Source organism: Vicia villosa, linkage group LG5 (assembly GCF_029867415.1).
Source record: "Vicia villosa cultivar HV-30 ecotype Madison, WI linkage group LG5, Vvil1.0, whole genome shotgun sequence".
Classification (NCBI taxonomy): domain Eukaryota; kingdom Viridiplantae; phylum Streptophyta; class Magnoliopsida; order Fabales; family Fabaceae; genus Vicia; species Vicia villosa.
Window position 1 is genome coordinate 161219407 of NC_081184.1, and position 16362 is coordinate 161235768.

The window sequence follows — 16362 nt, forward strand, 5'->3', positions numbered from 1 at the left end:
ATGGTGACATAAAATGCAAGTATATTTTTCTATTTTCATAAAAGTTATACTTAAAAAATAATTTTATCATGCTCTAATGAACAAGGAAGCAAGAAAAGTAAGAATATGTATCTTATTCATATTTTTTATCATATATAATCTTGCCAGTGATCGCAGAAGAGTAGTGACCAGTAAAATAGGTTTATGATTTTAAATACATTTTAAACGTCATTTTATCATAAACTACATGCAACTTCCTATCATTATTATAAATAGAAATCATAATTTTCATGATGATTAAAAAATATAGTTACATATAATTATTAATTTAAATTTCATAATGAGAAATTCAAATTTTTTAAATAGTCCTTTTTATATTTAGTAAATAATATAACTCATATCTTATTACTTTTAAATTAAATAAAGATATATAAAAAATTAAATATATTTTTGTAGTCCTCCTAAATATCTCATATGTTTGTGGTCATCTTAAAAATTTTCATCCATACTTTTGGTCTATTCTGCAAAAACCGTAGTTAATTCAGTTTTTAAATAATAAACCGTCATTAATTCTGTCACTAAGTAATAATTCGTTGCTAAAGAGTAGAAGAGACCAAAAGTGTGAATAAAATTTTTATGAGGATCTTTGTTTAAATATTTTTTTGAGAGATTAAAATTAAAATATGGGATATTTACAACCACAAACATACTTGATCCTGTAAAAAATAATAATATTAACTAATTTCAAAATTGTTAATTTTTATTTTATTATAGTAATAAATATTTTTTGTTTGTCTATAATAATGTCTAAATTAGTCTTTGCAACAAACTGACTTAATTATTGAAAAAAAAAACTTAAAATAATCGATCTCTTTTGATTTTTAACATAATTTTAAATCTTTATAATATTTAAATTATCTAATTAATACTACTTGTATCAATGTCAATTTAGTATTTTTTATTTTACATGGTAAAGATGAAATTCACTTCACAATTTTTTTTAGATGAAAAATAGGCTTTATATATTTTATTTCAGATCGTTTGATCAATTTTTTTAACGGTTAAATTTTAAGTGGTTTTAGTCCTCTTTTGATTGTAGTTGCGGAGGATCGAACCGTAATTCTTCTTACTAAATCCAACGTCAAACACTACTTGACGAACTAACAATCGGTTAAATCACTTAGTTTTTAACCAAACAAATTCCTCCCAAGATTTTAACTAAATCACTTATTTTTAAATGAGTTCAATAAGATACTAACACGGACGACGGTACACATCTTCAACCATAACAATGGGAAATGGTAGCAAATAATGGGAAATAGTCACGTGAGGAGAGAACGTTTAGGCATTTTCACAATACAAATAAGTGAAGGGTCAGTCCAAGATCATTAATTAAAGAGCTACATCACACCAACCAGATACAATAATGTACTGAGTTGGCAAACTCATAGATTTTGTGTACCCCATATTGCTACGTTTTCGATACTCTTAATTTGACTCATGAATCAACTTCCATAATCTCAGCCGTATAAATATAAGGCACTCCATTTCAATTTTTATTTAAGCTAAAACCTATCTAGCTTCCCTTCAAAACCTTCCTTGTCTTCTCTCCTATATTCAACCTACAAAAGGAATATACTGATACATATTCTCATACCATGACTCACACTGACAATCCCATGATCTTTGTGGTTGGAATTATAGGTATATATTAATTTCTATACAAAAAAGTTCACATCTCTTATTATTTTACATATTTATTTATCAATATATATTCTTCCATGTAAGCATTTCAGTCATGTATTATCTAATATATCTCTTTTGCTTGTCCTATTTTTTTTTTGACGCATCAAAATGTTAGTTTTGCACCATCTAATATATTTGTTTCGCTCGTCTTTTATTTTCGGATGTGCATTAACTTAAAATTTTATAATTTTGAAGTTTTAGACTCCCACCATTAACTATATCTGCTTTGTCCTGTTTGATTTTTTGGATGTTTTAGCAGAGCAGACCTAAATAGAATAAATATGTTCCTCTGTCATCTCTTTTATTAAGATTTCTTTAAAGACATGCAAAACAAACTATCACACAAGTCTGAAATTTGTAATGATTAAACTATTTTTAAAAAACCATAATTAAATTTGCCCTCTATTTATTTTGTTAAGGTTAAAGTGCTACTAATTTACAAAATATTTCTAAAAATATGAGACGACTTTACTTCCCCTAACACTTATTTTCTTCATAAAAAGCAATAATTTTCTCATAACTTTTATTGTTTAATTGTGTTGTAGGTAACATTTGCTCCTTCTTTTGCTTTATTGCTCCCATGTAAGTAATTTAAGCCCATAAATTCATTAATAACATTATAATTTATATATATGGTTTTTTGGTATAGCAAAAACATGGACTGATATTCAGAAATATGGTTTTGCAGATCAATATTTTATCGAATTTGTAGGAAGAAAACAACCGAAGGTTTCCAGTCATGTCCATATGTGGCTGCACTCTTCAGTGCAATGCTTTGGATATTTTATGCTTACATCAAAACTGGTGAAATGCTTATCATCACCATCAATGCATTTGGTTGTTTGATAGAAACAATTTACCTCGTCATCTATATCACTTACTGCCCAAAACAAGCTAGGGTAAGTATATGCAACTATTCCTCCCATATTTATTTATAAGATCCTTCATCCTTTAATATTTTTCACACCATATATCGACGGGCAGACACCGATCTTATTAGATTAGACGTCATCATCAGAGTTTAAACCCTGATACTCGTGATTTCTTGTGTCGGTTTCTAGTCGTTATTACCACTTTGTTTACTAACAAAAAAAATTTGACATATTTTTGTTTTGCTTTTTAGAACTTCACGTTGAAGCTGATTTGCTTGTTAAACTTGGGAGGAATTTGCTTGGTTATTGTTCTAACACATCTTCTAGCAAAAGAACGAACAGCTCGAATCGAACTTCTTGGATGGATTTGTGTGGTTCTCTCAACTAGTGTTTTTGCAGCACCTTTAAGTGTTATTGTGAGTTTATTTACGAAATTTCCTTAATTATTCTTATAATTTTGTTATTACTCACTAATCACTATACTTATGCATGGATAATCTTTATAATAAATTTCAGAGAGTGGTTGTTCGAACCAAAAGTGTTGAATTTATGCCTTTCACTCTTTCACTTCTCCTCACAATAAGTGCAATCACGTGGTTGATTTATGGTATTCTCCTCAAAGACATCTTCGTCACGGTAAATACTCCGTTAAACTCCTTTGCAGCACCGCCACTTCTGATAGAAAACATGTCTGATGTCTGATACATGTCACTGACATATATTTATTTTTTTGTTGGACAGCTTCCAAACATTGTGGGAATAACATTTGGAATGATTCAGATGGTGCTGTATGGAATATACAGAAAGAACAAGCCTGTAAAAGATGAAAAGCTACCAGAACACAAAGATGACACCAATCAGCTGCAGATAGTAGTGATCACTCATGAAAACGTTGTTGATGTTGAAACAGGAGAGAGTAAGGAAGAGAAGGAACAAGAGAAGAAACAGGAAAAGACAGAATCAAAGGAAGGGGTTGAAGAACAACCACAGAAAGAGGGTTGAGAAGTTTAATGTCTCTATGCTCCCATGATTGTTGCACAAGTTCATGTAAAATTGTAATATATGGGGGGGTAGAGATGTCAATTGATATACATAAACATTATCGATCAATTATGGCATAGTTTGTTCTATATATGTAATTTCTGTTTTGTTTTATGTCATTTAAGCATCGAAATATAACTAGATATGTTTATATATAACTTTTTTTTTTACCATTAATATCATCATCACTAGTATATAGCAAAAATGGCTCCACCCAATTCTGCATCAAGAGCATTGGGTAATCATCAATTAATAGGAAAACAATCAAGACTTTGTAACATATTGTCTAATGTGCAACAAAATTATTCTTTTCACTATTTGCTGAGTCATTCTAGTGTGGGAACCTTCGTGTTCTAGGTGGCCTAGCAATACTCTTGCCATAGAAAGAAACTTTGTCCTTAAGGTTTAAATTGGAGTACATGAGTTTTATATCTTCTCTGTCTTTCTGTGTTGCTGAAGCATCGTCTAACCCCAACCATTTCACAAGAACATGGGGCACTGGAGTTGCACCCTTGAGAATGATCCTAGATTGTAATACTACATTTAGTTGTATGATGGTGTCGAGGCGCGGAAAATACTCGAGCGAATCGCACACTCAAAATACAATAAAGTTTCTATCGAAATTTATTTAATTCAAAACGAAACGGAAAATATAAATAAAATCCATAAAAGAAAAGAAAAATGGTCGTCGTAACCAAAATCGGGTTTGGGAGTCGGTTATGTAAAGAAAATGTATTAGCACCCCTCACATCCGTTATACTCAATAGAACCCATTTAGTTAGTTACACGAAAGAGTGTTAGCTTATGTTATTAGTGATCTTCTAATTATCAAGATAAAAAAGAAAGAAGATGTTTTTTGGATTTTTATTATTGTGCCAGACAAGATTTCAAAATCCCGCTCCTACGAAGTTCTAGATAACAAATGTTTGTGGGTTGGTCAATTTTGGCGAAAGGTTCTCAAGTCGCATTTTAATGAAAAACATTGCTGCCCAAAACACAGATAATTGAACATTTGCAGATTTATGCCATCATCACATTCGAGCAAAAAACGTTTGATATTCTCATGTGGAAGCGTTGTTTGCATCGTTGGATAATGACAAAGAGTCTTTCGTTTTTGAAAAGATTTTGAATTGAAAAGGCAAAAGGCAAAATGTTTCGATGTGTTGAAATTGATTTTATGGGATACAAGTGTCAAATAACCAAGCTATACAACTTGTATTCAAACACTCAGGAAAAGGTAGGACATATTGATGAGTGCATCAAGAAGATCACTATGGTACCAAGAAAAATGAGAAATCTAGGAGAAACTCACGAAACTGGAGCTAGCCTGGTGGTTGTGACGCCGACGAGGAACTCTGAGGTAAGATTTGATACTTTCTCTTCACTTCTGACTTCACTTCATGCCGGTTGGATTTTGTGTGTTATGGTTGTCTCTCTATTTTGTTTTGTATTGTTGGTTTATTCTACTGTTTGCAGGAGGAGGCTGATGCTCCATCTCAAAACTGATTAGAGCTTCAATTTTCCGCTCTAACAATTGTTCAATATGTAAGTATATTGAGTGCGCCTAAGAGGGGGGTAAATTAGGACTTTAAAAAATTATCCGATTTTAGAATACTTGTTCTTATTTTTCTGGTTTGGTGGAAGAGTTTATACATGTGTTTCTTTCTTTTCTGGTTATTGATTTGTGATGAAAGCGATAAATGCGGAAAAGTAAAGAACACAGTGATGTATACTGGTTCCCCTCACAATCCGAGAGTACTCCAGTCCCCTTTCAACATGAAAGAAATTTTACTATAGTTTGTGACTTACACAAGACAAACCAAACACTAAGAACAATCCTCTTGGATTTTCACTAAGTACACTAAGAGAACAATCATCCCTTAATGACTCACTTGTTTCCAACAATCCTGGACAACAAGATTTCAACCACCAAGAACAATCCTCTTGGATTTATTAACTTGATTATGAGAACAATCCTCTCGCTAATAAAAAACCCTTGCTTCCAACAATCCTGGATAACAAGTCAATAATAACCAAAATCTGGAAATATATTTGAGTAATAAAATTGATGAATATGTATCAATCACTAAGATTGATCTTCTCTTCCAAACAAGAAATTTAAAAAGATATATTAGTACTCAAGTGTTTATGAATGAGAGAGAGATTTTTCTGAAATAATATGAAGAACACATGTAGAAAAAGTTCTCAATAAAAGTTGAAGTATCAAACACTTGATTTTGAAAATGAATGAATATAATGATGTTAATTGCAATGGAAGGGGTGATTTGTAATTTAAAATTTAATGTATTTATAAGAGCATAACACCTTTATGAACCATGGTGAAGTCATGGAAAAAATATCATGAAAAAAATGTCAATTTAAAATGAAAAGGTTTCATGAAGAATTCATGAAAAGGTGTAAAAAAATGCTGTTTTTTTTAAAAAAACGTACAAGACTATTTAAGTGTGTTCAACGGATACCTAACTTAAAAAGTTCGCAGCAATTTTGAATTTCAAATAATTATTCAAATTTCAAACAACATCAGGTTTTGTTAAGTCAGTTAACCAGGCCTGACTTAACAAGTGGTGACAGTATTTTAAAAAAAAAATTTTTTTATTTATTTTATATTTTATGCATTTAAATCAAAGATTTTTATGCATGATAATTTGTCTAATTATTTGAACCAACCTAATGCAACATCTTTTGATTTATCCTAGTCAATAAATTATATTTAAAAGTGATTTAACATGGTTCAAACATGAAAAATAATATATGTTAAAGTGATTTAAAATGGTTCAAACATGAGAAATAAATTTTACAATACATGATAAAAAATAAGCATTTTATGCATTTGAGTCAAATATTTTTATGCATGATAATTTGAGAATTTTAACATAAATGACTTATGCATGCAAGTGAATTATGAAAAATATTGAGCACTAATTTATTAATATGAATTGCATGCTTATACCTCAATAAATCAAGATCAATGCTAGTCTTCAAAATATAATTCTTGAATTCTTTGATGCTAGCTTTTACACATGATGAATCTTGAGTACTTGATTTGATTAAATGCACTTGAGGATTTTTCCATACTTTTGCCATAATCATCTGATTATTACTTTGTCTTCATCAAAACAAAATAGATGGAGAGTCTTGACTTCACACAATAGAGCTTTGATGTGATGGGAATTAGAGGAACATTATGATTTGATTCGACATAATTTTCTTGTCGTTTCTCCCCCCTGTTGTACCCCAATTTTTGACCATAAGATCCCACACCATTTTGTGCATAGTGTGATCATCATCATCCTTACCATCATTGTCCATATACCATTTGCTAACCAAATTTACAAAAAAAAAAGATTGTGTTTTGCTTATTGCTTGTTTCCCAAGGTAGGTGGTTGATCAGGAGATTCAGGTAAGATTAGGGTTTTGAGACTCACAAAGGAGATCAAGCATTCCCATATTATCAAATGATTATCCCCATCCAAATCCAAGTCTAAGAGTGACTCAATTCAAGATTAACAACTTCCAATTTCAATTGGTGCACAAATTAGGGTTTTTGAATTAATTCATCTGGGGAGTTGACTTTTAATCGGGACATGGCTCCATAGCTCAAACCATGATTCAAGGATCTCCAATACAATATTATAATCCACTCATGTCATTCATTTGAAGAAGAGAGTTTGATTCAATTGGAATTCACAAGAGTACAATTAATTTGAAAAAAGTCAACTGTTCAAGACTGTCTTTAACTTTTAAGGAATTTGGTCAACTATGGACTTTTGAAGATGAAAATCACTAAAATATGATTATTGAAGTCATTTGATCAAGAAAAATCAAGAAAATAAATCAAGAATAAAAAAGTTAACAAAAGTCAAAGTTGAAACACTTAGAAATTTTAAGTATTTTTCAAGTATTTAGGCTATAACTTCATGCGCAAGTAACTTCAAATTTCAAGTATACAAATTGAAAAAGCTCCCAACATGAAAGTTGTAGATCTTGATCCCATGAACAACTTTGTCACATATAACTTTTTCCCATAAAATGAATTATTTGAGAGTTATGGGATCATGAAGTTTTTAACAAAAGACTTAGAAAAATTCTAAATGTTTGAACCTAGTTTTTTCCTAACTTTATGGATTTTTTTCACCAAGATCCAAGATGAATTTGAAAAGGAACCAAAGACCGAAGTTGAAGAGTGTTACAAGGGCCTTTCAAAGAGACCATTAGCACAAGATTTAAATGCTTGAGGTAAGAGATATGGATATGTGACTAGGGCACAATGACACTTGAATTCAATCCATGAACATAAAGAACCAAATGTGCAAATCCAATTTAAATCAACATAAACATTACTTGCAGACACTCTTGCTTGTTCTAAACACCATAATCAGAGGATTACACTTGCTTTTGAGCTATTATCCAAGTGCTTTGATCATTTCCCATTGAATCATTCCATTTCAAGCATAAAGATATGACTTCCATTCTTGTAAAGTGACTTTAATCACCAACAAATCTTGCATTGAGCCTCTAAATTGTTTGTTCTGAACCAAAAGCAAACCAAAACCAACAAGCAACACTCTAGAACTCAGAAGAATCACCCTACACCATGTTTAAAGAAAGAGCATGTACCATAAGGACCATAACTTTCTCCTTTCTTCACAAACAAGCAAAGTGATACAACTTGGGCATGAGAACTCCAAACGATCTGATTCCTTCATCCACAAAACCTAAATTTGGCCTATAAATAGAGAGCATTGCCTCTGAAATCAAACACACCAGAATTCTCCAATTCTCCCCTCACTTGAAAGTCCAAAATTTGGTCATTTGCATTTACATAGCCATTTTAAATTCTGAGAATTCTGAGTGTCAAACAACCATTGAGGTAGCTTATAAACATCATTTGGAAGCTGTATACCATACTCACCACTTTTAAAAACATCCTAAAACCAAAATCACCATCAAACCTTCATTAAAGAGCATTCTTGAATCTTAAACACAAAGCTCACACTTGGCTCAAGCATTGTCCAAACTTTCACCCCAGATACCTTCTATATATCATATAAAAGATATCCAAATCATTAACCAACTTCTATAACACTTGGAACATAGTTTTTCATTTTCAATTTTTCTGTTTTGCAGGTACAGTCGGGTTGATCATTCCAGGTATGCTCAAACTCAAGTAAGCATTAATTTAGCTTCTATAAGGTGCCAGGACGCTATTTGGATCATTAAAACAACTTTGTAACACCTCTAACTAAGGATTCGATTTCCCGCTTCAAGAGGTAAAAAAATCAAACTTAAACTCAGTGATAGGGGTATCATTTTCAATAAAGCTCGAAACCATTGTGTTTAGAATCATGTGGGGATCAAAAGCCCTATAGTCTCATGAATTTATTCATCATGTATATCAAAAGCCCTATAGTCTCATGAATTTATTCATCATGTAGATCACTTGGCCTTTTATTTTCCTTTTAAGAGGAACTACAAAAGCTCTGACTTCCCTATTGCACTTAAAGGGTATGTAGGCGTAGGATGCAATATCTTACCAAGCTCACTTTTAAAATCTCCTTTTCCCATCCCGCACTCTATTTAAACAAAAACACAAAAAAGTATTTTATAAACAACAACAATAATAATATTTTCAAAGAGGTTCCTATGGAGTATCATAGATGTGAGGGGTTCTAAAAATCTTCTCCTGGCATAACAACCCCCCCGTACCCAAATCTGTGATAATTTTAATAGTTTTGATTTTAAAAACTTCCGTGGATTTTATTCGCTCTTTCTCCCATTTCCTTTGGAAACAATAAAGCGCGGTGGAGACTTTGTTAAAACATATGAGCTAAGTCAATCAATAGCTTTAGTCTCATAAATTTCACCACTACAGACAAGCAAAGGTTCAAGTGTAGAGGAGTTTGATAACATGAAATTACATTGGATCATAGTTTAAGTATGTTACCGTTTTCAGTTAATATTGTTATATTATGTTGGTACTTTAAGTTTGTTTTATTAGAACATAGTTTGGTTCTATATCCTTGTAATATTTTTGATGATAACAAATATATAATTTTTAATAAGAACAAATATGCATTCTAATCGTTTAAATCATATATGCAGAAACATGATAGAAGTTCTGAAGCACTCTAAGAGGAAACATAGCTATGAAAGTGATTTCTCATAGACAGATGGCTGCATTGAGAGAAGTTTACAAGAACAAGAAGTTCTGAAGATTGAGAGAAGTTTACAAGAACAAGAAATTATGAAGATTGAGATAAGTTTACAAGAACAAGAAGTTCTGAAGGTTGAGAGAAGTTTACAAGAACAAGAAGTTCCAACACTAAGACGCTTCACAAGCACCGAAGAACAAAGCTTCAATATATACTCTAATAAGAAGTTTCTGAATACTTCATTCAAATGGATATAATACTCTGATAATCAGAAGACCCATTGTACATTAAAGACATTAATTCAGGATCAAGCAAAGTAATGGCTAGAACTTTAACTCTGCAGACAGAATCTCTATGATTGGAAAGAGCATTTAAATCACATTTTATTAACCTTCCAAATCAAGCAAAAGTGTCTCTTAACGAATCTCCAAGTTAACTATATATAAAGGAGACAATGAAGAAAAATCAGTCTACAACTCTCACGCACGAAAACCTAAGAGCACTCATAATCTCCTTAATTTTTTATCTCTTATTTTTATACTGTGCAAAAATTTTATGTATACATCACAGTTGTGATATAGCTTTCTAGAAGCAATTTGTTAACACACTAAGTTATTATCTTGTAATTGTTATTCCTTGAGAAAACCAGATTGTGGTTTGATCTCAAGAAGACGTTAACGGTTGTCTTCGTGTGTTGTAATCAAAGTTTTTTATTAGTGGATTAAGACCTCGTAAGAGAGAGGCGAAACCACCTTAGTAGGGTGGACTGGAGTAGTTTGAGTTCCAACGAACCAGGATAACCAAACTTGTCATTTGTTTTAATTTTTGAAAACCACAATTCAAACCCCCTTTCTCATGTTTTTCGTTTCTTCATGTTTCAGGTATTATGATTCCAGTAGGCCTGTATGTGAAAGGAAGAAGAATTGATGAAGAAAACCAGAAGAAACTGGATTCTACAGAGAAAATTCAACACAGAAGGTTGTCACCCTCGTCACAGCCTCTGTGCCCCTCACCATGGCTTAACATTGTGTACCCCTCGCGACATCATCAATTCCAGTATTCAGTTTTATATTTTCTCCACTCTCTCCACGTCTGCAAGTAACCAACGAACCCCACTTCCTATATTTTCTCAAATCAACCAAGTCTCTCGAGGATCTCTCCATAAAGCCAAGATCCCTATTTTCACTCAAAAAAGACGTTACAGAGAAAGGCTATATAAAGAAGGAAAATCACAGAAGAACGGGTTCCTTTGTTTTTCCAATTTTTAGTGCAGAGCTTTTGTTTTTTAGTTTTTCTTAAGCAGTTTAATTACCTAATAAACAGTGATAGTTTCTGACACCATGAAGCTATTGCAACCATAGTTTTAGGATTTCTTTTCCATTCAATTTACATTTTTGAGAAGCAAATCCTGCCGACATTCTGTGGAGGATTGCAATTAATACTTGAAGTCTAATATTAATTTCCAGTTTCCTTTATTAATTCCAGGTTCCACTTTAATTTATATTTACTGTCTTTACAATTAGTAACCATGCTTGAATCTATGCTTTATTTATGTTATTGTATGTTTACGTTTCTAAGCATGTCCGGCTAATCACTTACGATATCGGTATGTAAAGTCATAGACCCGAAGAGGTTTGGTAATAAATTGGAACAAATACTTACAAAATACTTTTCTGGTTTTGGTTTCCAAAATTAATATTAAAACTGTTTTGTTACGAGAGTAAAAGACAAACGAAGGTTAAAATCAACAGCGAGAGTTTTAGATTTTAACCAGATATCGGTTACTAAACATTAATAATAAACACAGCGAGAGCACTTTAGGACTAACTAGATTTTATTTATTTTCAAAAAGTATTTTTAGATTTTAAATGAGACAGCGAGAGCATGCATTTAGATTTAAGAATATAGTCTGAATCAATAAACACGAGAGTATGAGATAAAAATTTATAAATTAATAGTCTATACTGAAAAGTGTTTTTTATAATTAAAAGCTATGACAATGGCTTATTGAATCCCCGAAGTCCGACGTATTGCATACCAGTGTCTTACCTTTGAAAATTTAACTTAAACTAAATTTAATTCCCGTTTCCTTCTTAACCGAAAAATCATTAGCTTTAGTTCACATAGTAACATTAGATAGCACTAGTTGATTATCATTCCTTGTGGGTTCGATATCTTTTAAAATTACGCGATTAGATTGTGCACTTGCATTTAGTAACCCGATAGACTCATAAAGTCGCGATCATAGATCAATCCATTGCTTATCCTTATGTTGTGCTTAAATATGTGTTGGTTAAAGTTGATGATTTGCTATTCCCAATTGATTTTGTTATTCTAGACATGTAGGAAGATGCAAAATTACCTTTTATTCTTGAAGACTTTTCTTGGCAACAAGTAGAGCTTTTATTGATGTGGAATTAGGTGAACTTATATTGAGATTTCAATATGAGAAGGTGATTTTTAATGTGCCTAAAAAGATTCCCCTTTGTTGCCTATTAAATATGTTATGGTAATTTATATTGACACGGTTGAAGAAGGATAAGATAAAAGAAGTAAATAAATATTAGTGTCAAGTAGAAACCTTTCATAGTGAGAAGGTACTAAGAAAAAGTGAGGTTTAAAGTACTATTGAATCAATTGTTTTATTGTTAATAAAACCTCAAAAAATCTAATATCCTTGGGGAAAAAGAGCCCCCTCTACATCTAAAGCATGTTCTCTTCAGAAAACAACTAATACTATCGAATATAATTCTTAGTATTTTATCCAGTTCAGAGAAAGAAAAGCCTACAATAGTCTTGAGAAAGAATAAAGGAGAACATAGATGGAAAACATTTGATTTGAGGGGAAAAATCTGATTAACTTCATGCTTAAGATCAAACTTGATTTCAAACTATTTGGACACATTAACACAAGTCCGGAGAAAGCACCTGATAATATAATAAAAATACTAAGCTAAGGACCTTAAATAAGTGTTGCGTGGGAGACAATCTTTATTGGTGTCATTTAGTTTTTTTGTTTGGTCTTTTTGCTTTCTTGTTTTGTGAACTCTATTTCTTCTTTATTTAATGAATGAGTTTGTTGTTGTTGTTATATTTTTAGTTAGTGATTTTATACCTTAACAATGAATATTTAAAAAGCAACATGAAAGAAATAATCTTAAAAAATGAAATAAATGAGTTGATAATGACAGAAGTTCCAAATGCAAATAGACAATTAAAGAAGATGAGAGGTATCTAACTGAATTGAACTCAAGCTCCACATACCTCAAGAAGTAAGTTTTGAGCTAAATAATTCATTGTTTAACTTTTCCCATTAAGAGAGTATATGTACAGATGTTATTTTATGTAATTTTCTTTCTTCCTAATTAAGTTTTTTTGTCTAATGGTTACACACTAATGCACTTGTTGCAAAAACTCTGAACCTTTTAAAGCCACCATGTTATGAAATGTTTTTATCCATTGATTAAACCCTTTGAGCCTGAGTATTTTCTTTGGTTACATAGCCTAATATGTAGCTCATTTGATTTGAAAGATTAATATTTCTACCCTCTTTGGAGTTAGGTGGAAATTTTAGTTTCCTTGTCTAATGCAAAAAATTAAGTGTGGAGTTGCCAGAGGTATTTATGTTTGGGGTTAGAGTACTAAAAAAATAGGTTATAATTTTTTTTTTGTATAAAATAAAGATGTTAAAATTAGCTACTTAAAAATAGGAATGTGGATGATAAGAACCAACAAATTGTTACTCTCGAGTACTTTTGATCAGAAAAAGAGCTGTTATATAAGGAACAAGGTAATACAAGGAAAATTGGTACCTATCTTCAATGGTTTAAACCTACTATCCTAAATTTTATCCTACCCTGACATAAGCCTCATTACAATCTTGAAAGACCTCAAAATCCTGTAGTGCGATATGAGTTTGATTTGGTTAGGAATTTTACAAACTTATGGTAAAATGCTTTTGTATGTTGATTGTGTGACCATTGTGTTCAATTCGATAAAAAAAATTGAGATAAGAGATAGGTCAAGTTCATGTGACTGTTGGAAAATTTTGGATAAGTGATTCCAAGCACGAGAAGGTGGTGAATTGTGGTATTCAAATTTCACGATTAATTTTAATTATTTGTTACTTAAGAAGCAAGTTGTGTTAATATTTTTAAGTTCAGAGTAATACAAAACATAAAGTAAAAGCGGTAAGGTAAATACAGGGAAAAGGATAAGGGATAGAGAGATGGCACTAGAGAATTATCCAAGTTCGGCTCAACATTGGGCTACTCTTTTCCCCAAAAGATCTTTTTGAGATTTGACTATAAAATTGAGCTTTTGTAGGTTACGCGCACAAACCTTTGGCACAAGAAGATTTAGAGATTTTACACTAGCTTATCCCCAACCAAACAAAATATTTTCCACGAGCTTAGCTAACGAACCGATTATAGATCTTACATGCTGCTCTCAATAACCAAACAAATTTTTTTCACGCTAAATTCTAAAACCAAACAGAGATTTTAATATTGGTTAATCTAAAAAATGAAACTCTATTTTTCAAGAGTGTCACACTCTTGAAAGTATCAACAATGATGTGACAATGATACAAATCTTTCCACACAAGTGGTTTTCACTCACATGGCGCTATGACAACTTTGGTGAAATGAAAATATTTATTTAGAGAGAGAGAGAGAGAGAAAGGAGAGATAAATTTCTAAGAATAAGACAAATCCTAAATTCTGATGTGTATAGGAAAAGAATTGGCTAAAAAAACAAACGATATGTGAGTCAAATAACTCACCTAATTGATTAGGTCCTAAGTCTAATATATTAGGTACCACAAACAATCAATTATTTGTGACCATTTTATAAAATTTGGATAGAGAGTCATTACAATCATTAAGAAACTGTCATAATCGATTAAATAATTCGTGTTGCTTCTTCTAATCAATTAGCCTTAGGATCTAATCGATTAGGTAGTCCAAAAAATTCATTTCAAGAAGCTGATAGTTTCCTAAACAAGCAGCTATGGCTTAAAAATATTTTTAGGTATTTTGATTATATTGATAAAAGGAGGTTTTTAAATACCTTTAAGTATGTGTGTGTCCGCGCACACGTGTGTGTTTGTGTGTGCGCGTGTGTGAGTTGCCTTAATATATTGGAAGTCACTCTCATACTTTCACACGACTTCGGTCACTTTGATAGACACGTGTGTGTTCTTATGAAGGAATCTAATTTGTTGATGATGAATCTGACTAATTGAAATCTAACATATTGTCAATGAGGTAAAATTTGTTAGTATCTTGGACTTTTCTCGAGAGGATCTCTTTGACATTAATGTTAGTTTTGATTGTTTTGTTATCTATTTATTTTTCTTCTTCTTTTTGCTGTTCAATTTTCTCTATTTTTGCCGTCTTCTGACACATATTGTACTTAAAAATTTGTTTTGTTATACTTTGGGTGTGTTTCTTTCAAGGTTACAAAAAATATTCTAGGAAACATGACTATGGAAATGCAATATTCCCATGAGAATGAGTTAAATCAACTCTAACTTCTAAGTATCACTCATAATTATTATAATTTTATATTTTTTTATAATTTAAAATTTAACAAATTTTATTATTATTCTTAGGAATCTAAATTCCTACCTAGGGGTGAGAATAGGCCAGGCCGGCTTACAGGGGCCTATAGCCTAGCCTACTTAAGGCCAGGCCAGGCCAGGCCTATTTGATAAAAAGGCCGAGCTTAGGCTTTTTTAAAAGCCTATTTAATAAAATAGGTCAGGCCTAGGCTATTAAAAAAGCCTATAAAGCCTTGTAGGCCGGCCTATATTTTCATATATATTAAAATTGGTCTAAATAGGTTGGCCTATATATGCATATATATTAGAAAAAAGAATTAAATAAATTGATCTATATATGCATATATATTAGAAAAAAATGCTAAATAGGTCGGTCTAAATGTTCATATATATGCGACTTATAAGACTTCTTAAGTAATATGAATTAATTGAAAACATTAATAAGAAAGAGGCTTTTAAATAGGCTTTCAGGCCAGGCCAGGCTTTTAAAAAGGTCAGGCCAGACTGAAAAAATGAGCCTATAGTAGGCCATAGGCCAGGCTCAGGCCTTGTAAGTTTATCGTAGGCCAGGCCCAGGCCTTATAAAGCCTAGCCTAGCCTAGCCTATTCCCACCCCTATTCCAACCAAACAGAAATAATAATCCTAATATTCCAAGTTCACCATTTATTATTAACCTTCATTTTTTTCTTATATTATTTTTTATTTGTCATTAAAAGAAATTTATTATAAACTATTAAAATAGTCAAATTTTCTTGTCTCAAGTAATTAAATTAAGATAGACAAAGCCTTTCTTATCCTGAACTTATATGACAAAATTCAGGTTCGTGTGGATTACTTTAAAAATCCATTATCTTTTTTTTAACGCAATCCATGCATTAAACTACATATCTACAGAATTTCTTACATCATCAGTGATCAAAAAATTAAAAGTAAACCTGATCTTGTCTTCAACTTTTTCGTCCCTTTTAGCAATCATACTTTGATAAT

At 31.4% G+C, this 16362-nt stretch overlaps 1 protein-coding gene across 1 annotated transcript; it reads left to right on the forward strand.

Annotated features, from left to right (window-relative positions):
- Window positions 1–1530: 1530 nt before the first annotated feature.
- On the forward strand, window positions 1531–3826 carry LOC131608004 (bidirectional sugar transporter N3-like). Its single transcript, XM_058879949.1, has 6 exons — window positions 1531–1683; window positions 2271–2307; window positions 2414–2624; window positions 2849–3013; window positions 3114–3233; window positions 3339–3826. Exons 1-6 carry the CDS (start codon window positions 1638–1640, stop codon window positions 3597–3599), a joined length of 840 nt encoding a protein of 279 aa, XP_058735932.1. The 5' UTR covers window positions 1531–1637; the 3' UTR covers window positions 3600–3826.
- The last annotated feature ends 12536 nt before the right edge of the window (window positions 3827–16362 follow it).

Excerpts from the sequence above, each read along its gene's own strand:
- LOC131608004 (XM_058879949.1), top strand. The coding sequence starts at position 1,638 with ATGACTCACACTGACAATCCCATGATCTTTGTGGTTGGAATTATAG. Across the intron at positions 2,308-2,413 it reads TTTTGCTTTATTGCTCCCAT|ATCAATATTTTATCGAATTT; the intron begins GTAAGTAATTTA and ends ATGGTTTTGCAG. Across the intron at positions 2,625-2,848 it reads ACTGCCCAAAACAAGCTAGG|AACTTCACGTTGAAGCTGAT; the intron begins GTAAGTATATGC and ends TTTGCTTTTTAG.